This window comes from Ochotona curzoniae, unplaced genomic scaffold (assembly GCF_017591425.1).
Source record: "Ochotona curzoniae isolate NIBS_2020 unplaced genomic scaffold, NIBS_Ocur_1.0 contig_1, whole genome shotgun sequence".
NCBI lineage: Eukaryota > Metazoa > Chordata > Mammalia > Lagomorpha > Ochotonidae > Ochotona > Ochotona curzoniae.
Window position 1 is genome coordinate 11,498,313 of NW_024464918.1, and position 26,372 is coordinate 11,524,684.

At 35.5% G+C, this 26,372-nt stretch overlaps 1 protein-coding gene across 1 annotated transcript in view; it reads right to left on the reverse strand.

Moving 5' to 3' along the window:
- Window positions 1-6,322: 6,322 nt before the first annotated feature.
- The window catches only part of GABRA1 (gamma-aminobutyric acid type A receptor subunit alpha1), a 50,486-nt gene continuing 30,436 nt past the window's right edge, over window positions 6,323-26,372 (reverse strand). Inside the window, exons 7-10 of the mRNA XM_040975699.1 lie at window positions 23,598-23,741; window positions 15,197-15,349; window positions 10,403-10,605; window positions 6,323-9,121 (exon numbers count right to left, since the gene is read on the reverse strand). Coding sequence (XP_040831633.1) covers window positions 8,810-9,121; window positions 10,403-10,605; window positions 15,197-15,349; window positions 23,598-23,741 — 812 coding nt within the window. The 3' untranslated portion in view covers window positions 6,323-8,809. The remainder of the gene's footprint in view (window positions 9,122-10,402; window positions 10,606-15,196; window positions 15,350-23,597; window positions 23,742-26,372) is intronic.

The window sequence follows — 26,372 nt, forward strand, 5'->3', positions numbered from 1 at the left end:
TCTTCTGAGTCCCCCAGCAGGTTCTAAAGGCCATCCTTTACTGCTTTCCCATGCCACAGGCAGGAAACTGGAAGGGAAGTGGAGTAGCCAGGGTATGAACCAGTACCCATATGGGATCTGGTGCATGCAAGGCAAGGACTTTAGCTGCTAGGCTACCACACTGGGCCCATTTAATTTTTTTTTTAAGTTTATTTTTCATTCTATTGCAAAAGTGACAGAAAGACATAGGGGGAAGAGAGAGACACAGATAAAGGAGATCTTCCATGTTGTGTTCACTTTGTAATAGCCAAGGCTGTGTCAGGTAGAAGTAAACATTTTGAATTCAGTCCAAATCCTTTATGTTGTAGCTCTGACTCGAGTATTTGAAACTTCATCATCTGCCTCCAAGTTGTGTATCAGCAGAAAGATCAATCTAGACTGGGGTACCTGGGATCCGAACCACATGCTCCAGCATGAGTGAAGACGCCTCAAGAAGTGACTTAACCACTGCACTATGTGCTGCCACATTTTATAGCTTCAAGGCTGTACGTTGTGACCAACATCTCCGGATTTGCTCCAAATCCCACCTTCCCTTCAAATAGGCGGTTCTTACAGAAATTGTTTCTAAGTCAAGAATATTTCTATGAATACTTCTTGAATGGTTACTACCTAAGACTTGAATTGGAAAACAATCCTGAAATATTACCTGTTTCATTCGTTCTGATTTTGCAATGGCCCTTAGGAGCAAATTTGTGTGAATAACCTCTAAATACGTGAACTCAGAACCAACGTGTCAGCTTACCTGGTCCCAGTGCTAATTGCTGAAAACATATGCTTGCTGAGGAACAAGTGATCACCAACGTTAAAAGTACTCAACATTTTGAGTACTTATGTATTAGTGCTTGAGTAACTTGTTAAGTGGAAATACTCAACAGTATTATTTAGAGGTTCTTACCATATTCCTTGTCTCAGGATAACGGAGGTACCAGAAATCAAATATATTCTACAGTGTTCAATATAATCTATAATACAACATAATATATAATATAGTATGATGTCATTGTAACATTTTGGGGAACATTTCTGCTTCTGTTTGTGGTATCACACTTTAGTCAGCACCTGACTGGCTCATATTGCTTCTACTGTGTTTATATGAAGTAGGAAAACGTATCTTAGATGGCCAAGAAGCAAAACATACTTTGCAGTGTCAGGATTTTGGCATTAAATTTTGATATTTCCATGTGACATTTTCTGTGCCTTCTTGAATAGTAGAAGGAGCAGGGACAAACTCTAACGCTTTGTAACGCTTCCTCTGCAGAAATGAATTATCATGGACCCCTGAGCATCAGCGAGGAATGCTGTAGGATTCCCTGGAAAGCATCATCAGTGGGCTGCCCTGATGTCCGACTCATTCTGCACCTGTGGTAACCAAGGTGAGCAAACTGGCAGGAATGCAGTGCAGTCAGCCAGGCCTTCCGGCCCTGCTCTCAGAGTGCACACACGGTGTGAGCTTCTTTTCTTTAAAAAAAGAAATTTATGTCTGCAGAATTCCATGACATGCTAGATCTGAGATGTTTGAATCATAATGTCAAACACATCCTTGCCTCCTTAGCTTTTTTGGTTGGATTCCGTTGGTTTTTGTTTGTTTGTTTGTTTGTTTGTTTGTTTGAGAAATTGTTAAAGTGGCTTTCTAAATTATCATTTTCCTTCCAACTTTTTTGCTTTGAGAAATTTTCAACTTCTACAAATCCTACAGCCACACATTTACCCTTGATCCTTATAACATAGATGCAGTTGTCTTGTAGCTGTATCTGCACATGTGTGTATTAATGTTTTGTGTGTATGTTTATGTAAAATATCTCTTTCCCCTCTGAAGCAGGTGGGAAGTGAGTTGTAGATATTATAATACTTTATATTATGATGTGCTTCAGTATGTATGTGTCTTCTAAGGATAGTGACCTTCAAAACAACTAAAAATTTCATGATCATGAATAGGTTGCTAGGCATCTGATCTTGTGCAAAAAAAGGTTGCTGAAATGCCTTCTTTTAATATAACCTGTGAATTTTTAAATGAACCACACAGAATGTTTTAAGAGTATATAACTGCCATGGAGAGCTGTGAGGTAAACTGGGTTAAATGTTTTGGCACCTCTTTTTTTTGTTTGTTTGTTTTTAAAGATCTTCTTAGATGGCCATAAAGGCCAGGGCCAAGCCTGGCTGAAGCCATGTCTTCTTCATGGATAGTCAAGGCCAAAACATTGGTCCATCTTCAGCTGCTTTTCCCGGACCATCAAAAGGGAGCTGAAAAGGAAGTAGAGTACCTGGGATATAATCCAACACCTGTACAGGAAGCCGGCTTTGTGGCTGATAGCATTGCCCATTATGCCACTGATATTTTAGAATTAAAAACGATGAGAGGCAGAGAGTGAACAAGTGCCTGTTCCTGTCAGCTGGTTGACTCCCTAAAGACAAGGCTGGGCCAGGCCAAAATTGGGAGTCTGGAACTCAGTGCACATCTAAAGGAATTCAGTTACTGGTCACTGCTGTCACAGTGAGTCCGTGTTAGCCAGAAGCAGGAATGGAGACACTGAACCAGAGACCCAACCTCAGACACACTGACATGGGTCATGGACGGGTTAACTGTAGACTAAACAGCTGCCATGTTGGAATTTTTAAGGTTTGCATTTAAAACCACTGCTGTGAAATTTTACACATCCCCTACCTTGTTGGAACTATTGATTCTTTTTCTATTAGCATGTTTCTTTTTCCTTCCTGTATACCTTCCCTTTAATGCTGACTGTAAGTACTGTACCTTAGTTTGTATTCAGTATTATTATTGCAAAGAAGGGATGAGTTGTATAAATTGTGAAGTATATCATGGAGATAAGAGATCATATGAATTAGTTGACTTACTAATGATTTTTTAAACTTATTTAACACTTTTGATAGAAAGAAAAACTTAGTCCTTTCTCATCTGTTCACCTCTTTGTTGTTTGCTTATAATTGAATAGACAAGTATGACTCATAATGGAATTCCTATGGTGAAAGTGAATGGTTCATCTTGTTTGTGCCATATTGTGAAATTAGTGAAGCAGATTGGATTTTTTTAAAAGCTGATGTCATAGTTTGATCATGGACACCTTACATTAGAAAAATGAGATTGTAGATTTAGTTGAATCAGATAGAAAAGGCAGTTGTTGAATCACATAAAAAATATAACAATGAAAAAGCAATAAGGTTGAGTGTTGGAAATATTTTATTTTTTCTACTGAAAAATGATTCACAATGGTAGTGTTTACATTGGGAACAAAGGCCCTATAGTGCATGTGTGGTTCATTCATCTCCTGTTGTGTGTAGTGGTGAAACTGCACTGAAGCAGTAGCCAGGACAGCTACAATTAGGAAGCTACTTCGAAAACAACATTGTTGGGGAAGAGGACCTGATAAATCTGCTCTGCTTGCCTCTTCTAGAGATTTCTAGCCCGTCTACAGGAAAGCCCTGGAGTCCTAGAGTTGGTCAGGCTCTTTGACCCCCATCCCAATTCATGGATCTAAATTTTTCTCTGGAGTCTTTTTTTTTTCTGCCAAGGGCATGTAGATATGTATAAACTTCAAAACAATAAGTATCTAGGTGATGGCTCTTTATTGCCTGCTCCTTTCCCACTCTCTTTTAGATCTTTCTGAACGTGAATTATACTTTATCTTTCAACGATATATAATGTATCATAATTGTAAAAGCCACAAATATATTCTTGGTCCAAGAAAGCTAATGGGCAAAGTAAATACACTGTAAGTAACAGCAGCAAACGTTATTGTTGCATTCAAATAGTCATGATTATAATGTGATAAGGGGAATATAGTTTCATTGATAGACTCTGAAATTGAATTTCTTCCTTAAAGGACAAAGTAATTTAATTTTCAAAAAAAAAGTTGAATTTAATTAGGTAAGAACCAATCATCTGTTTTAGCAGATCCATTGACTTTTATTTTATTTTTCTTTTATTCACTATTGCACGTATAAGTGGAAGTTATTGCAGTTTCCAGTTTTAGTTTGAACATGACAAAGATGCAGGATCTAGTTCAATAAAACATTGAATTCCTTGTCACACACACACACACACGCGCGCACACACACGTGCGCACACACATTAGGAATGGCTAATTTGAACTATTTATGTTTTTCCTCAAATACTTGGCGTAAGTTCATGCATACTTGGTGTGTATATGCTGAACACACTTAGAAATATGTACTCGACTAATTTTTTTTATGAACTCATTTATTATAATCACCATGTAGAGCAATATATTCTTGCGTGTAATCTCTCAGCCTCATGAAACATCTGTAAACATTTTGCCAACATGTGGTTCCTGTCTCTTCTACTCCCCATCTCCCACCAACTTCTACTCTCAGGCAGCTGCTTTCTATTCTCTGCTTCCCTGTGTTTAACACCTTCAGATCCCATGAAACAAGATCATGTGGTGCTTGTCTTTCCACACCTGTCACATTTCAGCCATATAATTACAAATGACTGGATCTTGTTTTTAATTCATTGTTTACGTCATTTTATATGTATCGCATTTTCTCTACCCATTTGTTCATTGATGCATACTCCCGTTGATCACTGTGTTTTTATCATTGGATCTTTCATCTATCCTTTCCCACCAGCAACCATGCCCATCACAGATGTACGTGAAATATCAAAGCTTCCTCCAAACACTTTGGCTAACACTTTCACTTGACAACTTTCCTCATGCCACTCTTCAAACATAAATCCCCATATGCTCATGCATGTATCAGTAGTCTTACTTGCTTTGAGAAGCATTGTGATTCTGAATTCTTCTGTTTCTCTATGAACTTATAAAACTTCCAAAAACGCAGTGCATTTTACCTCTAAATGCTCAAGCAATCTACCCCCAATGCTGAAGGCTTCCTTGAAACCTCAACTGTTAGTTTAATTAAAGGTCCAACAAGTCGCAGAACTGGTGTCAGATCCTAAATCTGCTGACTCATTCATTGTCCACTAGATTTTCAATTTCTGTTATACATTTCAAGTTTCACTTTGGACATTATTACTTCCTGCTTTTCCAATTCCCTAATCTTTTAAATATTTGTAAGATATTTTTCCTATATGCTGTGAACAGTTTCTGCCATTAACAGAATAATGATTTCATTATCTTTTTCTGATTCCTTTTGTTTATGTCCACCAGAATTGTAATTTCCTTAAGGGAAAATGCTATGAAACATTTATTCTGAAATCTACATAGTGAAGCATGGACCTTAGCACAGATAGGGGATTCATCAAATGTTTGTCAAATTAAGTTTAGTTAAATCGACATTCCGTCTAGACTTACTTGATGGAATAATGAATATAATATTACCAAGACAAAGGTTTGCTCTTATTAGCCATCAGAGATGGGTTGATGACCCTTTTAGAATGTTGTAACTAACTGGAACAGTGAACTCCAAACAGATGCTCAGCGGTAATGCCCAGCCCTTTCTTACATGAGTCTTGTGATAATTGTAAAAGTCTTGACATGAGTTTAGTTGGTAGCCACAATCGTCATCAGTCCCTACTGTCTTTTTAAAAATCCCAGAAATGAATGAATGAGATATTTATGCTAAGAAATATGGATCATTTTATTTGGATTGCATAATTACATTGATTGGAGGATTACTAAAGTTATTTTTTTCTAAGTTTGGACCTTTTCAAAGTAGATACACATCTAATTTGTTTTTAAAAAGCTTGTTTTGGCATGTTCTCTGTCTTTCACATGCTCTAGTCTGGCTACTTATCCCTGAAATTCTTTTTTGAATCTCTTTCAAATGGTTATGATTTTTTTTTTTTACTTTGTGCTGTTTGCTTATAATATGCTAATGAAATTAATACAAATACTAAATATTAACAATTTAGGGAATGGACTGTCAGCCTAAGCCAGGTATTGAATTACCTAGAGAACTGTGCAATCTCCAATGCACTCTCCAAAAATAGACATAAAATCAGCTTTTCTGGGGATAGATCAGAAAACAATTTTCATATTAACACTAGGTGTGAACAATCTGCATTATCATTTCAACATTTTGCTTCTGTTCTGTTTATGTTCTCTAAATTTTCAATTGCCAGTTGTAGTACCAGACACCAGGTATCTTAAAATGTTGTTGTTTCAAGTAATTCTTTGAAAGTCATGATTCAGGAACATACTTGTAAGTATCTTCACTAATTTGAGTGGCTTCCATACATTTCTAATATCTGGTCCATTTAGGTGTCCTTATTCTGGGAATGTATTAAAGCAAAGCATTGGAAGACACTTTTGACAATGTGAAAAGAGTCAAGTATTCCATATAGTTATTGAATAATGTTAGCTTTATTGTTGTAATAGAATACAATATGACATAAAATTAAGAGCTTTTGCTAAACTCTGTGAAGCAATACATGCATCTGCCATAAACAACCTTGACTCATGTTAGGTTTTATTGCCACTTCACTGCACTAAGTGCAATAAACATTCAATGTCATCTTAAAAAAATTTTCCTGGGAGTAAACAGGAACTGTCCCTCTATAAGAGTGTATCTTTATTTTCAAGGAAGACTTAGCTTGTGTTAACATGGTTTAGCAAAGCATTGTAGAAAAGCTACATAGAATAATCTTGTCTTTGATCAACTATGCAATCAATTTACATAACAGGATACTATCCACGTGTACTAACAAACCAAGAAATGATAAAATGCAGTCATTGCATAGCAGAAAGCGGACTATTAAGAAATATTCACATCTAATGAGCAAAATACATAACAAAAGTTATCCACAATGAGTCTGGGAGATAAAATGCTGTCAAGAAACACATTAGGTTAACGCCGAAAAAATAATAAGATAAACAGAAACATTGAAATCGGAACCATAATTTCTTTTATTTTCTATACATAGTATCTACACATGATACCAGAGGATGAAATGTCCTTGATTCGGCCTTTCTTGGCCTAGCTCATGAAATTCAGGCAGGACCAAAGCAAACAATAAAGGACATAGAAAAGGAAAAATGATGCTTTAGGTAAACACAGTGCCTTTTCCTATATCATTGGATGGTAGCTTTTTTTTGAGAAAAGCATTGCTCAAGGCATGAGTATGGATCCCAACTGTCTTATTTGGCAATTATGCTAACAAGTTTATGTTGTAGCGTTCTGTGGATTCTGAATGCTAAATTATCTGTGAAATTCTATCAAACAAAAGAAGACTTCAAAAATACCTTCTGCATATTTACCTCTACAACATCTGGGCAGTAATGGATCAGGCTAGAATTTTTATAGGGAATATTAATGATCCTCTTGTATTTAAAGCCCTTACATAGTATGCCTACAAATATATTGCTACAATATAAATGAAATGTAATCGTATTACTCAGTAAAAGCTATTTCCTGTACATCCGTTCATGTATTTGATATTTAATGCTACATATGGTACAGCACTTATTGAAATAGTTGGTGTCAGCAAATATAGCAATAATATACAGTTGATATTCTAGGTCCCATTTGTTTTCTATATTACAATAGCCTAACATAGGGAAATGTGGTGTGGCAGAACTTGAGCAGATAACCACTGATCTACTGTATATCAGGCAACCATTTGAAATGATAAGCTTTTTCTGCACATGGGGACCTCTTAACCATACAGTTTAAGTTCCATCTGATTCCTGCCAGCTGTTCTATTCTTAAATTCAGGCTCTAAATGTATTTCCATAGAATTTAATAACACTCTAGTAGGTGAGAGAGATGATTCCTATGCAGTGCTTTAGTAACAAAACTTTTTTTTTAAAAAGTAAAAATGTACAATCTCATGCTAAATATTTACATAATTTTAGTTTCTATTTTTGTTTGCTAATCATAAATTTCAATCTAAAACTTTAAGTGTCATTATACAAAAAATACATTCAACAATTCTATTCCTTGCAAAAATATTTTTGCCCCTCTAAAAACATCTTCACTTTGAGGATCAGGTGATGATTGGGCCAGTGTAATATCTGGGAACAGAGTGCAACACAATATTCTTAAACTATTTGTTTATGAATTTGCTTACTTATTAGCTTCTGTTAAGTGTATGTATTTGTCAAATTGAATCTTCCTTGAATCTAGCAGTAAAAGCTCAGAGGATAGCCAAGTAGCCTATTGAAAGCATTTTTTTTTTTTCCTACATTTGATTAAATGTCTTTAGTGAGCAACTGGAACATTACATATAAGATTTCCATGGATTTAAAAATAGCAGTTAACTAAAAACAATAAATTTGGGGCCTTTGAGAAGAGGAAATATGTTGTCTTTGGAAACAGAACATTAAAGCTATATATTAATTAAAAATCAAAACAACATTAGCACTTCATATTTCTGTAATATATATATTTTAAAAATTCTTCATTAAACATTTACAGTTTGTTCTTTTAAGCACTTTCACATAAAAATATTTTGACATATTCATTATTTTTAATAACATTTGGAAATATATATCTACAAATGACCTAGGGGCTCTAGCTAGGGTTTGTTTTGCTTCTACTTTTGTTTCTATCTTTGGACTCTCCTCCCTCCCTTTACATCTCTCCTTCTGTCGCCTTCTGACATGATTTTGTTCTCTCATTTCCTGTCTCAGAATCCTGTCTCCAGGTTGCATTTTCTGCTCTGCTCCAGACTGCCAGACAGGGGTCGCTTGTTCTTATGTGGATTATGGAAATAAGGGAACCTTCGGACTCTTTAAGACAGAGGCGATAAAGCAGACGGGAGTTACTGCATTGAGAATGGAAAGCATTTCCCAGTGCAGAGGACTGAACAACAGAATATAACTAAGAGGACCTATTGGTGTGGTGTGGGGGCTTTTAGCTGAGGCTCTCTGTTTAAATATGTAGCCCAATAGACCAAGTTGAAGATCCCAAATAGCAGTGGGAAGGCTATTCTTGACAGTCGGTCAATTTTGCTGACACTGTTAAAGGTTTTCTTGGGTTCTGGTGGTTTTGTTTCAGGCTTGACTTCTTTTGGTTCAATGGTTGCACTTTTAGCAATGGTGGCTAAGCCAGGGTCGCCCCTAGCCAAATTAGGGGTGTAGCTGGTTGCTGTTGGAGCATAAGTGTTGTTTTTCTTAATGAGAGGATCCTTCACTTTCTTTGGCTATAGAAGGGAAAAGCAAAAAATATCTTATTCAGTAAACTATGAGAAAAAAATTTTAAGTTGCTAAACAAAGTGACCTTACTTTGGAACTGTAAACTGAGCTTTATTTAAAAATCTAAGAAGTAATGTACATGAGTATCTTGTCAGGTCAGTTAAAATCCAGACCTTATTTTACAGACCAGGCTTGAAGAGATAGAGTTTATTTTCCCACTCAACATAAAATGGAGCTGTGACTTAGGCGGAATGATATCTGACATCCCAACTTTAAGAAACTTTCTGATTCGGTCTCTCCTTTCTGGAAACATAGTACTCCTGTGTCAAGAACCTGTATCTGATTACTGAATGACCAGAGAAGGCATGAAGTGAGCAAATTGATGGTAACATCAAGACTGGTCTTTCTCCACCCTCCAGTAGCCCAATCTTCTGAGGGATCCCAAGTCAGGCTCGCAGAAGCCTATTTTAACTGAGAACTCATTTCTTTCACTTTTTAGAAATATATTTCACTTTTTAGAAATATATTGATTGAAGTTATTTGAAAGGCTGACATGGCTAGTGGGCTTCCTAGGCAGCATCTAAAACTGCACCAAATGCCCATTCCTGTTTATGCTTTTTAAATGGGACTAGAAAATTTAAAAAATTATGTATATTCTTCACATTTGTGGCTGAAAGTATATATTCAAAATTACGTATATGGTTCATACTGGGGGCTAATAGTCTAAGCAATACGCATCTAGGAAAGTGGTGTTATTCTTTCATGCACATTGAATCATAAAAATGTCTACTTTGAAAAAAGAAAATGCACCTTCTGTTGACTTCACTGATCACTGATGATAGCTAATTTTTGCAAATTCAGTTAAATTGAAGGATCATATACTTAAGTATTTGACCAAATATTAGAAAACAACTAAAACACAATTTTTAAGTTTGAAAAACTGTAATGTACTTGGTAAATAGTGGAATTGAGTCATTTTATATGCTCCTTATGCTTTGCTTATGTTTACATCATAAATGTTCTCAAATCCATAGAAAGCACATTGAAATAGAAATTTTTTTATCTGCTCTGTGCCTCCTTCACTCTACTCTGCATTTGTATTCACCAAAACAGGCTGTCTCTTTAGCAGTAACGAAGTTATTTTTGCCACTTAATCATATATGAAGAAATAAAAAATAAGATAATCTTCAGTACTCTTCTTCATTTAATTCTCCAGGCCCAGATATTTCATCTCAGAGGCTTAAGCAGAGTTAATACTGATATATCAAAGAAACTGTTAAAGCATTTACCTTCTCGGGAACCACACTTTTCCCATCCCATGCATAGCCTCGCTTGGTGAAATAGTTCACTGTGGCAAATTCAATCAGAGCTGAGAATACAAAGGCATAGCACACCGCAATAAACCAATCCATTGCTGTTGCATAAGCCACCTTAGGGAGGGAATTTCTGGCACTAATGCTCAAAGTTGTCATTGTCAGCACTGTCGTTACTCCTGGAAGGAGAAAAATTAAGTGAATGTAGGGTTCATATCACATAATTTCATCATTGCACACCAGCCTAGTTGAACAGAGGAAAATTATACTGCGTGCAAAATTTGGTTTCCAGTTCATCTCATTGGGGGATGAATGAGAATCAAACATACACTGATTTTTGTTCCATTCCCCATGTTTTTTTAGGTACATTTAAATCAAGTTCTATATAGCTTGTTTCAGTCCATACAGCGAAATAACAAAATTGAAATCTGAAGGCAGATTTTTCTGACTTAAATGTTTGCTATCTTTCTCATTCTTCTAATATTGCGCCATCTTACTTTCTCTGAAATTCCTCCTGAAGAACCTTCATTCAAAGCGATGTTCAAGGAAATCCTTTTTTACTTTTCTAAGATACTGGTATGAGTTGGTTTGTGAGAGGTGATGTTCTTTAATACTTATTTAACCAATCAAAGCTGTCATTGTATCATATGGCAGTATTATGCTGGGAAGAAGAATTGTGTAAGGTTTCTAGTAAGTTCTGTAAACACAGGGAGAAAACAGTTCACCAGCTGGGCCAGGCTACATGCCATGAAAACAATCCTCATCTCTTCTACCGACTCATTGCAGCTTCAGTGAAGTAAACTACTTTGAGAGAACCTCATTCACTGTGGTTGTAAAAGGAATGATTAGTCCTGCATTTTCACTGTTGCTTCTGGCTGGCCCCTCACAAGATTATTATAAGGATTAAATGCAGTAATGCACAAAAGCATGCTAAATATTATAACTTAGTGGTATGGATGACATTGTCTTTCTATGTATCTAACACTCATATATGACTCCCCCTTTTGATTAATTTTAAGAAGTCAGTAGGTTCACACATCTAGTAGGTATAAGTTGCTTTCAGGCAACCATGAATTGCAAGGTTTCAGGAAGTGACGTGATCAAGAAGAATCACTGTGAAACTTTTATTAAATTGTATTTTGGACACAGATCAGGGTTGTAGAAAGTGAAGTCATTTTGAGCTTTGGAGTTATTACTGGAAGTTCTGGGGGAATCCTTCTTATTAACCAGCCAACAATTGGTTTAAGAAATATTGCTGGAAAACTGCCCCCAATTTTACATATCGATATTAACTTGAGCAAATAACAAGGTAATTAAAAGTCAGTATTTGGAGAACAGAGTAACCCAGTTTCAAATCCCATTTTTATAACTGCTGAATGACCTTGGGGAAATTGCTTCTCAATCCTGAGCTTTGGTTTTATTTTTAAGAAGTTTTTTCCTTCTAAACTAATTTTAATAACAAACTCAGAGGGCTGTTGTAAGTATTAAACGAGATTAGCATTCATACCATACAGTATTTAATTCTTAGACTGATAACTGTTTAGGGTGAAATTAATGACTTATTTTTGATAACTTCAATCTGCTTTTTCATAGGTCCCTACTATAAGGAATTCCATTTTTCTCAAAATTTAGTTTATGTAGGTAACTATCAGAAGTAATTTGAGAATGGATACTTAAAAAAATTATTAATCCATTTGATAGCCTTATATAGAAAGGGAGAGTGAGAGAGAGGTCTTCCATTGACTGGTTCATAGCCCAAAAGGCCTCCATGACCAAGACTGCACCAGGCTGAAACTAGGAGTCAGAAGCTCCATCTGCATCTCTCTCATGAGTACCAGAATCATTTAACATTTCACTGCTTTGCCCAGGCCATTAGCAGGGAGTTTGACAAGTAGTGGAGCAGTTGGGATGCAAACTGGAGCCTGTATAAGGTGCTGCATTGCAAGTGACTGATTGGTAACACCAAACCACTGACCAGGGAGTGGTTATTCTTTATTCACATGCATGCATACATTTAGGAACAGTTAAGAATAACATCAAAGGGGGGTGTTTGTGTATGTGCGATGTTTAACAATTCCAGGTGTAAGGAAAGGGCAAGGTATAATATGTGCTAAACAGCAATTAAATCCCACATACCTAGTCTGACAATTTATTTTTCATTTAATTATCTTAAAAAACACTACTGCACTTTATTTGTATTCATATTTGGCAGGCAACTGAAATGTAAAAAAAAAAATCAGGTAAATGGTTGTAAAATTTAGATCTTGCCATGTTGGCATTGCAGCAAATCCCCATGACAACATTACTGCAAACTAGAAAAACCATACAAGGCTAAGAAAATGATCTTTTATAGCATAAAATTTACTTCAGCTTTGTTGCATTCTGGATGCATCTGAAGAAACCGTTATAAAGTACAACGTGTGTGTGTGTGTGTGTGTGTGTGTGTGTGTGTGTGTGTGTTTGTGTTTCTTTAAATATTTTTATATACCTGTGATTCTCTGAGACATTTACCGAACTCAGAAAATGTGCCATGTTCAGACTAAAACCAATAGAAACATGTGCTCTAACTAAATGTTAAAAGGCTAAAGGTCTAGGAGAATTGTATTTGTGCTTTTGATTGAATCTAACACTTTGGAGACATGTAACTTGAACACAGAAACACTTGCCACCACTGAGTTTACAAATATACAGTTGTGTTCACCAAAAGGGCAGAAGTCAATCGACTCACAAGATTGTGGAAAATATTATGAACAATGTTTTGACTTAAAAATCTCCTAAAATTATTTAGAGAATTTCAATGTAGTGAAGATTTGTTAGAGAGGAGAGGAAGTTATCATTGAAATAAACGACAGTGTCACTATAGTGCTAGGCAATTTTAACAAGGTAAAGGAGGAATACTGAGCTGCCCATGTTTTAAAATTTTCATTTCCCGGTGAGTGAAGGTCTCAAATGTCGTTCACATATAGAAGTAAGCACCTCCGTGAGCTTCAGTCTTTTGTAACATTTGTGCTGGTTCACAACCACGACGCTAGTTAGTAAAAATTACTTGCAACGAAATGTCCTTTGGCTTTGCAGCTGGAATCATTGCGGATCTTAACTGAACTCTACTTAGTCTGCTCTCAGAATAAAGATTTGGTGTTTTTCAATTTGGAACCACTTTCCAAAATTTGGGGCATTTATACTGGACTCTTGCTTTTTTTTCTGAAATAACTGATAACCTTGCATATTACTGAAGGATGTTACCAAGGGAATCTCTGCACATGAATAATCCTCAGATTAGATTTTAAGCTTCTTAAGGCTTTTATCCTTTAGCGTAAGGACTTAAACCCAGCAAGGGCCTAGTTGGTATTTATGGAATGAACCTTGGTGATTATACTTTTCTCCAGTAAATATGTGTTTCTTATTTTCAAATAAATGGCATTGTCCATAACAACCCATGGCTTGTCATGATAGCAGAATAATACAATGATAAGCTAGCATAATCATTAAGAGCACACACCCTAAGCTAAGTGCTTAAATTCTACTCCAGAAGCTTCAGGAAGAACTTCTGACCTTGGGCAGGTGTCAATGTCTTATTCCTTAACTTTCACTTTTATAAAATGAGATAATAAATATAAATAGACTTTTTTAGGATTAATTAGGACAGTATAGGACAGTTGCACAGAACAGTGTTGGCACAGAACTACTCAATACATATTATCTATGATGATAATGATTATTCTGATTTCAACCTGAATAATATAACCTTCAAAGGGCAGTGGTTTATTAGTTCACTAATGGTTTCTTTACCTAGAACACAGTAGTAGTCTCTAATGTTGGTAAGTTAAAAAATGAATAGAATAAGCGAATCAATACATTTATTTTAGTGGAATCTTTAACTTTTATTAATCTGAAAAGTACAGTTGAGATTGTATATTTATATCCAGAATATACATGTGCTACTTTATGAACTGTAATACATGAAGAAGTAAGTTTTCCCACTGGTAAACAGTTGTCCATTTAAACAATTGTCCATTAGTTTGCCTTAGTGGAACCAATGTAGAATAGCTAAAATATTTTAAAAGACAAATGTAGGTGAGCACTTCAAAGATATCTTGGAAATAGGAATCAGAACATAAGTTTATTTGGGCAAAAAAAAATTTAAACTCCATGTATAGTGGTTTTATTTTTGTAACATAGATTATTATAAACGGTTTGGAAGACCTCTTATATAAGTAAATCTAAAATGTTTGTTGCACCAAATAAACTTAACACTTAAATTCATTTTCCATGAACCATTTGGAGTACACTCATATTTGCAAATATTAAGGTTTGTATATCTTTGGGAATGTGAGATATTCCTGTACTGATGCAGTACTCATTAATCTCTCTTTACTAAAACAAGCCATGTTACTCTGTATATAACGAGGCAGTTTTGCTGATATTTTCTAAAATCCTGAAAAAGATGTAGTGATGGTTATCATTTATTCTAAATGCAAGCTTTAAATGTGAAGGTTTTATAGGTGTGTTTTTAATCTGGTACAATTCATTTTATGCCTTTTCAACCACTTTTTATTCTCAAAATTCAAATCTAATACACACTAATTGCATGTATTCATATACACTAAAGTAGCTTGCTAATTTTTCAGATCATCCCATGATGAAAATGGTAATGGGAATTATCCATGGTACTAACTTCATATTCAAATGTATAATGCCTCTTTACATTCTTTGCAATGTCACAGACATTTGCCCTTCAGACATTGAGTGCATGTCGTGATTGACACTTACCAAAGACAGTTCTTGCTGGTACAGACTCTCTGTTAAGCCAGAAAGAGACTTGTGAGAGAATAACTGTCATTATGCATGGCAGGTACGTTTGAATAACAAAATAGCCAATCTTTCTCTTCAAGTGGAAATGAGTGGTCATAACAACATATTCTCCTAGAGGATGAGACACAGAGCAAGGTTGAGCAATTTGACCTTGAAAAGAAGTCACTTCTGAGATTTTTCTGTGAGCATCAAAGAAGTGAAAGTTAGACATATTCGTTTTATGTAAAAAAAAAAAAAAATCCAACTCCTAGAGAGGAAAGCTTTTGTTCAAGAAACAAAACAACATTTTTTTTGACAGACGCAAAATGACTGCTGGGAAGAATCTGAGGTGCTACAGTCCTCACAGATATTCTTACTCTCTGATCTTGGTCCATCATTTATTTAAGGGACAGATCTGGACATATATTTACATATTGATATTATGGTCCACAAAAGCAGTATACTAGATCTTGCAAACTACATTATTAGTTCAAAAAGAGACTAGATCCCCCCATGTGTCCATCACAGTGCAAGTTCAGACAATCTACTGGCGCAATCAGGACAGCCAAATTCTAATTCCAACACGTACCCTCTGTCATCTGCAACTTTATCGTTTAGCTTGGTCTGCACTCCAAAATGTGGAGTGTGTACTAAAATCTATTGATTCTCAAATTGTATTTCCCAGAATCATCTTGGGAGCTTTTGAAAGATGTAGGTCTTCATATGCCACATGGGTTCACAAACCATTCTTCAAATGGTTGGGGAAATGTGTATTTATAATGAGTTTTTGAACATGTCCCAGTTCTTAGCTGGTTTGGGAAGCTGCTCTTGTAAAGCTCTCTTCATGGTCTTTACGTACTACCAATCAGCCCTTTTTTTTTTCGTATTCTAGTTTCTCAGTTATACATCATAGAATTTTTCAGTCTGAATCACTCAGAATTTATGCTTAGCAGCCTGTGGGTGGGTAGGAGAAAATAGACATGTTCTAGATAGGAAAGCATCACTCTATTTAGAATACTTGTTTCTCCAAACTGCTCTGTCCTTTTTCCTCCACACTTCTCTCTATACAACCTTTTAATTTTTTTTTTTCTAATCTCAGCCCATTGTCATGTCATCTGACTTCAGCCCCCAGAATGTAACTGCAACTGTTCAGGACTCCTCCATTTCCATAACTAAATCTGTTTTCTTTGGTTTCATGCAAGCTGTTCACCTTGATAACACCGTTAAGTATTAACCATCTGTACTCTTCTTGATAGCACACTCTTTATTCCCATCTTCTTTCATATCTTTTTCAACTTCTTTTGCTAGCTCACTGATTATTTCCATCAGACATCACTTATTGAGCTTTTTCTATCAACTGGGCACTCCAATTCCCCTTTCTTCAGAGATTTTGTAGACATTTTGCTGCATAGAAATCAGAGTATTCCTATTCTCAAGTCTCCTCTCTGGCTGCCCTTGACTCTAACAAGGAGCTCCGCATCGCACTCCTGCTCCTAATTTTATCTTTATGCAGCTGCACAGATATTTGTCCAATCTCTGTTTGTAAATGAGCTCTTTCTCAACATAAAATCCTAAATTTCCAAACACAAACTAGAGTAGACTGGTTTTATAGATATTAAATTCTCACTGATCCCTCCAACTGTGTTCCAAACTCATATTGTCTTTTGCTACAGAAAAATGACCAGCACATGGCACTGCTGGTTCTGCAAACGCATAGTTTTATAACTCAATGACATATCATCTGTCAAGTTGCTCAGACTAAAAACCTACAATTAATTAATCCTTACCTATTAGGATGTATTTGGGATAAGAAGGGAAGGAATCAGTTGATTATTTCAATCTAAATTTTTTTCCTGTGCAGTGTCATTTTGTCTTAAAAAGAAATTTTGATTCGGCTTTGGTAGCAAATGAATTTGAATCAAAACCTGGATATATTAATTTCTTGATAGGTAGCATGGAGCAATACAAGTAAACTCTCTGATATTCATGTTTAAAATACTAAGATATATAAGATAACTAAAGAATAATGACTCTAATTAAGATGATACAACATAAACCTTTTCATTTTTTTTTGTTGTTGTTGTTTCTTTTCCTCAATTTCTTCACACTTCTTGCCAATTAGAATTGGTGTAAGCATTGGTAGAAGAAACACCCTGACTGTCCAGCAGGAAACCATCCAGGAATTTGTTTTTAATTGCTATTAGTAGCACCTGCCATTTACCGAGCACTTATGTGCCTTATTTATAGCTTTAGCTTTTTCATGTTCACGATAAGCTCTCATACTTTGCATTTTAGTTGTTTTTATGTTTATATCTGTTCCACCAAACCAGAGGCTAACTGAGAAGGCTGGTCCTTGGCTGAAAGTGAATATAAAGAAACTCAAGTAGGCTCAATTAAAGAGCAAATTCATAAGCTTCTCTTTTTCAAAGGTTAAACATGTGACATTTAACGGTGTCTTCAATGTCATTTGAAACCATAAGAAGCAATCCAAGTTAGAAAGCAGAGCAGAAAAACAGTTTTCCAGAGTTATACTAAAATACAACCTTATGTGGATATATGCATGTTACATTTCATCATCCTAGGTGTGCGCATTATTATTCCTAACCATTTATTCAGTAGTGGCTTGCAAAATGTCACCAACTCAAAGGAAAAATGCCATCTTTTATACAATGTCAGAAAGAGGATTGTCTAGTTCTGTTCCATTATCTTTTGTTGTTCGCAATGCGACTTCTTTTGTGGAGATTCTTTAAAGAATACTGTTTTAAGACATCTAAAGAGTTATTATTTAGCATTATATTTGTTTTATAACAAACTCATTCCTGAACAGCTTAAGAAAAGCATATAAGCATTTTCAACATTTTAAAACGTTTTCCCTAATCTGAAAAGGGTTGGCTCGGAAGTTTTTTTTTTTAATTATTAATTGCATTGCATTATGTGACAAGCTCAGAAGTTTGAAATAAGGAAAAGAAATAGCGAGAACGTCAGAATTATGTTGCAATAGTTTAAAAATGAAAGAAAAACAACAACAACAAAAAACAAGTCTTGTAAATTGGATAGAAAGAGTATGTGTATGCACTGAGCATGTAAAATTCCTTCTCTCTAATTCAACAGTCTGAAAGAATTGGAATCCAGAGACCCTTGCACATCATAAGAGTCCTGAGGGAAGCTTGTGACAATATCCCTGATAAATTATAATGCAAAACTAAGATGAGTGAAAGAAAAGAAGCAATGGCATAATTTTCCAAATCAGCATCAGCAGTTTGTTTCGTACTGGTTTCCAAGCTTAGCTTTCTCAAATGCTAGTTACCTGAAGGAAAACACTTTGCCAAACTTTATTCAACTTCAGTTTTCAGATTTGCCAAAGTAATATCACAGCGCTTAACTGTGCCTTAAGGCATTATCAGTATAAAATTAAATGTGAAAAAATAATTTAGAAATTAAAATGTTATGAAGATTTATAGGGAAAAAATTGATGTTTTTACCTTCTTCAGATAGGCAATTAACCATTGAGTAATTCAGCAAAATTGTAGTGAACATTGATTCTTAATGAAGCTGTCCTATTCAAAAAGATGTTCTAAATTCCTAGTTTTATGTGAATGCTATCATGTTAAGACAAAGCATATATGAAAACAGTAATAAGGGAAGGATAGGGCCCCGGTGGCGTGGCCTAGCGGCTAAAGTCCTTGTCTTGAATGTGCCGGAGTCCCAATGGGTGCAGGTTCTAATCCCGGCAGCTTCACTTCCCATCCAGCTCCCTGCTTGTGGCCTGGGAAAGCAGTCGAGGACGGCCCAAAGCCTTGGGACCCTGCACCCCCGTGGGAGACCCGGAAGAAGTTCCTGGATCCTGGCTTTGGATCGGCATAGCATAGTTGTACTCACTTCTGGAGTGAGTCATCGGATGGAAGATCTTCCTCTCTGTCTCTCCTCCTCTCTGTATATCTGCCTTTCCAATAAATAAATAAAATCTTAAAAAAAGAAATAAGGGAAGAATAGTCATACAGTGATAGTTAAAAGGCTAGTGAAATGGGAGCAAGAAAATATTGTTATGTTCTAGCCACTTATCCTCTCTTGTACTCTCCTGAATTGAGACGGGAATCCTTTGGCCAGATGAACACAGAGGGGTTTTTGTTGGTTTTGATTTTCTTTTTCTTCTTTCCTGCCTGTTTTCCTTCCATCCATTCTCCCTTCCTTTCTGCCAGATCTTGCAGTTCATGATTATAAATACTTTTCTTGAAATCTTATACCAGGTTTTATTGATAAACATATTGGGGTTAATTCAATGCTCATTGTCAGTATCATTTCATCCAGACTCAACAGATGATTTTCTAACTATTTTGACTTTGCAGTGTCATCCATAAACCAACTGATTCAAAGAGAAGTCTATCTCCTTGACAGAATTCCCTAATATCTCTTATGCATCTGTGTGAAGGAGTAACAATAGTTATTCAGAAGAAGCATTCTTAGTCATCAAGCTAATTTAGATTTCTGGTAATCAAATTCCCTAGATAAACATAGAGACTTTCCTGTCATCACTGTGTGTTTTATGACCAGTATGTTATCACATTCTTACTTTCTGCACACTGATATTCACAAGCCTAAATGTTCATTTGACTATTTATCTTGTATCAAACACGTTTCATATTCTCTAATCACTATTGCATTTTTGCACAACTCTCCTTAAAGAATTACATAGAAGGTGGAAAGAGACAGAGAACAATGCCTGAAATAAAATTCTAAATTCCCTTTCCTTTTCCGTCAGGAAGACATATCTTCTTTCTCCTTTATGCCATCAGTAACTCTTGTAATAGCTTCAATATCATTACTGATTGTAATGCCTGTTCTTTATTGTGTGTGTGTGTGTGTGTGGGTTTTTTTGTGTGTGTGTGTAACACATTCATTGTTCTTCTAAGGAGCTTGCTTGCATTTCAGTATTGCATTAGCTCATGAAGGAGAAATATGAGAAAAAAGGAACAGAGCACTGAAACATTTACCACAAGTCATGTAACTAATTAGTAGTATGACAAGTGTTAAGCCATTGTGGTTCAACTACGGAATCCACGTTAGAAGGGCATATGCTCACCCATCTCAACTGTCTGTGTTACCTGTGTTACCGAAGTTTGCTTTGCAGCTGAGAGCACAGACTTACATCCAAATCCCAGCTCTGCTGTTTCCCAGGAGTAAGACCTTGGAAAAATGGTGAAAAATCTCTGACATATATCCCATCTGTAAATTAGATACAGTAATTGTACCTGTATCTGAAGATTTTTTTTTTTCAATTTGAAAATGAAATCAGTGCCAATACAGTCTAACTACTAATCTTACTCAGCCATTAGTTTATTTATGGCTGTGTGCCTTCATTGCTCTTTACCATTTTCAATCACAGTGTCAGACATAGCAAATAAACAAGATATTCATGGAGTAAATGAACGAACTGTGACATACTTAGCTTTGAAAGCAAATTGGACTAATTCTTCATACCAGTAATGGTTTTATTCTGTGAATTGATTAAATTTTCTTCAAACTAAGGCTGAAAATAATTTCTTTTCTTAAATGTTGCCGGTTGCCAAGAAGGTATTGTGTCATACACTGAACCAAAACATCCAAGTACTGTGAAGTCATTCCTCTGTCGCACCGGAATGATGTAGAAGTATTTTGAACTGAAACAGGTCTCTGAGCTTCTGTATTTGTATAATGACAAGCTGTTGGTGATGGGTAAGCAGGACATCATCTTTTAACCTTGTAAGAGGGGTCTGAATTGATTAGCTCCCCCAAAGAATTTTGAGATGGAAGAAGAGGCCTTTTATCTGGTAGTTTTTTTTTTATGTGTGTGCACTATTATTCTGTATCTCTGACAGAACAAGAATGTGGTAATGGTCAGTGGAAATTATATAAATTTTTCCAAGACTCTACAAAGAGACATGAAATTTAGTATTAAATACCATACATAACAACCAAGAAGCTTCCTTAGCTGCTAAAATGTACACCGAAAAAAGTGCAGTTCATGATCTGATTGTGAAGTAGAAAATATACCTGAGAATGAGCTTCCATATTTGAGAATTTGCCTTATTCTAATCTCTCCTAATATTCTGAGGGATGATAGAATAAAACTCTTATTTTGAACAGACTTGTGGCTGTAGCACGGAATGTCCACATATGACCTCATGTGTGAGATCTAGCAAGCTTGAGGGAAGTGAATAGGTCACTTCCCATTATCATTTTGTTGACTGTGAAATGTTTTTGTTACTAACTAGAGAGTAAACAGGCTGAATCCTCCGGAAGCCAAGGGCAGTAAGTTCTCCCCAGTTCTCCTGACTAAGCACTCATTTAGAAGGCACGAGACCCGAAGCTAAAAATGTTTAGCGTGACATGGTCAATGCCAAGAACTAGAAGGAAGTCCCTTTTTCCTATGAACAACCTTCAAGACTTGCATTTATTCCTTCTATGTTATGCACATTCCTGCATTTGAGTTGTCTCCCTGACATCCTCTGACTTCCTCTCCAATAATAACAGGTGAAGATTTTCTTGAGCAAAGAATCTGTGTGCATAATTCTCAATGTCCTGACCAAGGACAGTGATGAGTTGGCCCCTGACAAAATTTAGACTAACCAAATAAACAGTCAAACCCCCTGCAGTCCCTTCTCAATTGTCCTGTCCTGGAATCATCTTATTATTCAAACATTAAAAATAATTATTTTGTTACTATGTTCAGCTACTATAGAAAATAGAGTAGAAAAAGAAGAAACAGTCACTGCCCTCACAATGATTTATGGTTGATATGCTCATCATTTTTTAGACTTCATATGTCAACAGAGTAAGATTCATATCTTGTCTTTCACTGAATCTCCAGTGCCTACTACAATGCACAGTTTATAACAGCACTCAATTTATAAAGAGTAATTGCAGCTCACTTCAATATCCTCTCCAGAAGATTCTGTATGGCAGAACACACCCAGCATCCTGCATGTTTCAGGATATTTTCAGTAACTGCTACATGATATTCTGCTGTGCTTTACACTTCTTCGTCTTTAATGTAAAATTATTATTATAGCTCCTTAAATAAGATCAGGCTTCTAGTCAGACAAATGAATTTTCTAAAACTCAGAAGCTTTCTAATTAATAGCACCAGGGCTTCAGTTCCCATTTTTCTGACTACAAAGCCTACCATCTTTCTATTATGCCGTGAGCATTTATAGTAATGGCAAATCTAGGGGAAAATCTTTTCCATTTGTCAAAACAGTAAGAATATCTCCTATCATTCAAGAATAATTTAAAAATCTGGTCTTTGGGAAGTATAAATTTTCTGTTAAGAGTCTGGTCTTCAGTTCAAATTCTCTAACATACGGATCCTAATTCTGGTAATAGTATATACATTTGAACAATTTCAAATACTGTGGCCTAATTCTTTAAAGCTATCTGATACTGTTATTTGCATATCGTTATTAAAGCAATCACAGCACTGAAGATGATGCAATTTCATTTACTTTTTACACTAATAATTAATATTTACTGTCATAAAACTCTTAGTCTTATATGCCAAAGAGCATATAATCTTATGCCAGAAGACTGAATCTTGAAATATGTCCCCAAAAGCCCTTCTATATTACAGTTGTGTTTTAGGGTTGAAAATTACATTCTGGTAAGATGAGATTTGGTATAAGATTAAAAAGTATCTTGGGAATGTCTCTTACAAATTATTAATCATTAAAGATAATTTCTAGTATACATCCTCAGTATATGTATTTTATGTCTAAATTATGCTTGTTTCTAACATAGTAATATATTCTAATGTGTCCTGAAACTTCTATAAAGAAGAGATTTAAATGGCAGAAAATAAATGAAAAATTAATTTAATTTAATTTCCAAAATTTAAGTGGCTAGCTGTGTAGCCATCTTTCTGTTGAGTTTAAGGGTGGGAGATTCTCAGCCAGAGATACACATGAATTTGTAGAGGAATGGGCCTTTTGATGTGTGAGAAATACTGCTACAACTTCTATGGAGACTTCTTGATGCATGGAAATAAAGGAGGTCTAGATAGTATTAGTTGCTAGCTTTACGAAAGCCTCTTCTTGGTCAGGAGATGTGACAAGTAATCTTTATGCATCTAATGCACTAATGTCTGTGATTGACTAACGAGCAGAAAGATAAAGATCTAACTCAAACATTCAACCCCAAGCATTCACATCTTTTGTGTTACACTAATCACATGGAGTCAGCGTCTTTCTTTAAAAACAGAAGCAAAAATCCAGTGAGAGTCTAAGACCACGTATCTACAATTTACCTTCTCACTCAAATGATTAATGCAGTTTTCCCTCTGTGTTAGCAAAGAACCAAATGAGTTCTCACACTCTCAAAAATATCTGGAGAATCACACAACACTTGCCTGTACTGGACTGAACAATTCCAGAGTCCACTGTTTGTCCAAGAAGGTCATACTGGTTAAGGCGTGACCCGTCTTCTGCTACAACCACCGACCGTGCTGGCTCTCTGGTCCACTCATAAACAACCTCTGCTCTTGTGTAAGCATCTATAAGGAAAGTACAGAAAATTACCCACTCATTTTCACAATTACCTTCTTCTGATTTGTTGGTATGTTTCATCACCTTTATATTTCTGTCTCATGGTTTTAGAGAGTGAATTAGAAAAATCCATTTTCCTTAATTTTGAGAAGTTAAATCATGTTTTCCTGTTTCAATCATTTGTATACTTTTCTAACAAGTGGTTTTTAAACATCAGTGAACGACAAAGCCACTGTATTGAGGACACAGTAGTGACTGTCGCAAATAAGGCCCTTGATCTTAGAGACCATTCATTGTATTGATGGACCAACTTGCCCAGACTGAATACAAGGGGGAAGTGGAGAGAGGTCCAATAGTGTGGACTCACATATTAGTGAGCCAGAAACAGTTAATCAGAAACATGATTTTAAGAAACACAAACACCAGAAATTTTGCTGTACATTCATTTGTATGAATTTCCTCCATTTTCTATTGATGATATTTCTCATCAATACTTATTTGTAATGATTATGGAGGCAAGTAACATTATATGGATTTTCTTCTTAAACATTTTTATTTGTCATGTCACTTTTAACCAAGCTGTTTTCTATAAAAGACATTCGGTAAATAACCTCGATCTTAAGTTAATGCAGACTAGAAGAGAACAGTGCAGAATGTGACAGGGAAATTAAGGAGGTAGAATACCATAGCTTTGAATAATTTCTATTTACACAGTTTTAGCTATAAAACATTGATTTTATTTCATTTTGAATGATAGTAGATGTTCTCCAATAATTATATACAGAGTGGTGTTTAAAATTTAAGGAATATCACGCTAGATTAAAACCAAATTATTTTTAGGGTTTCTCAGTGGGAATCCTGTTAGCAAACATTGCTTTTGTTGTTGTTACTAAATCTTTGGCGAGTGGCCAACTTCTTCATCAGGTACAGTGGCACGGAGCCCAGGACCTACTATAATTTTAGGAGGACATGAACATGCTTTAATTTTTTAAATGGGAAGATAAATTGAATATAATCTAACTTGGACTATATTCATCTTTATACCAACACAGTCATAAATATAACCTATTTTACTAAGAATTGGCTCAAAAATACAGAAGTGTCTAGAATATGAAAATTTTACATAGCTTTTCCTGACTCAAAATCCTAACCATATGTAAGTAGCTTTGGATATTGTGTCTAATGAAATATATATTATGACAAAACTATGCATATACTTAGGTAATTTTTGTATCAAAATAAATTCATCTGTCAACACCATTTTTTCACAATAAAGCATACCCATATTCTCCCAGGTTGAAATGAGCTGTAGAATTATTTTTACATGAAAATAAGGCTATCTGAAAAAAAAAATTGATATGACACACATCCTCCACCTCTGCATATGAACTTCTTAAGGAGATTTCTTTTTCCTGAGGTGAGGGGTATAGAACAATGTGTCAATGTTCCAGGATTTTTTCTAAGTATCTTGTACTTCAGCTTCACTTCTGGACTCTATTATGTTCATGTATCACTGTAAAGCCATTTTTTCTAAAAGTTTGAAAGAATAAACTAGAAACTACCTGGGTCATTCATCGGAGGCAGGGAAGTGACAGACAAATAACCTGAAATTTGCCCTTATTGGCCCTTCTTTTGTAATTTTCGATTGTCCTCATTGATTTAGAAAGCAAAATAAAGCCTGTCAAGCATCGCACATGGTAGGATAATTGCATGTTTAGAAAGTGTTAGATTTTGTTTTACAATAATATTTTATTTAATCTCTTAGAAGAGACTGAGGCATAGTAAGTTTAGTAGGATGATTGGGTATATACCCATAATGATAAATTCTGCCTTTAAATGGACTTGTGTTACCTAAGAAAATGCACTGAATTTGTGCTGGCACAGGATGATTGAATGGTCAATAGAGGTAAAGACCTACAGTTTAATTGTGTTTTACAGATGCTAAACTAAGACACAGAACACTATACCCACTTTTTGGTGGGAAAACTGAGACTAAAAACTCATGATGCTCTTTATTCTACTCCATGGTTGTTTGCATTTTACAGGCAAAATCTGTGTATTACATGCCCCTAAAACAAGTACAGACACTTAGTGGTCATGTCATTAGTGATGAAAACAATTCCAGATCTACATCATTTTACAGCAAACTGAGCCTCATGCTGCTATATTGTACTGCTGTTAACCACAGTGTGGGAACACTTATTTTTCCGTCTTCACATTGTTGTCACTGGAATGCCAATGTCATTATGAAGGAAACAATATTTACAAAGGACTCCTGATTTCCTGTAATTTGGTTTCAGTTGCATACACATCTCTGCGTATGAAAATCTGTAGACCACTCACTATAGACCTGGTATCACTGTCAGTATGTGAATCAGTCAGTGCTGACATTTCCTGTTGGTGATGTTCAAAGCAGAGTCAATTCTCAGGATGAACTCTGCTATTTTTAGATAGATGAAGAAGGTAGAACATGTAAGATCTTGTCATAGGTGATGTATCCTGTTGTTTCCTCACATTTGAGTACCTGGAACCTAATTTCTATAAAATTTTACTTGATTCGGTTTAAAAAGTCTTAAACTTCACTGTTATTAGGCAGAAAATTGTATTATAATTTCAAATAAATCCTATTACCTAAGAAA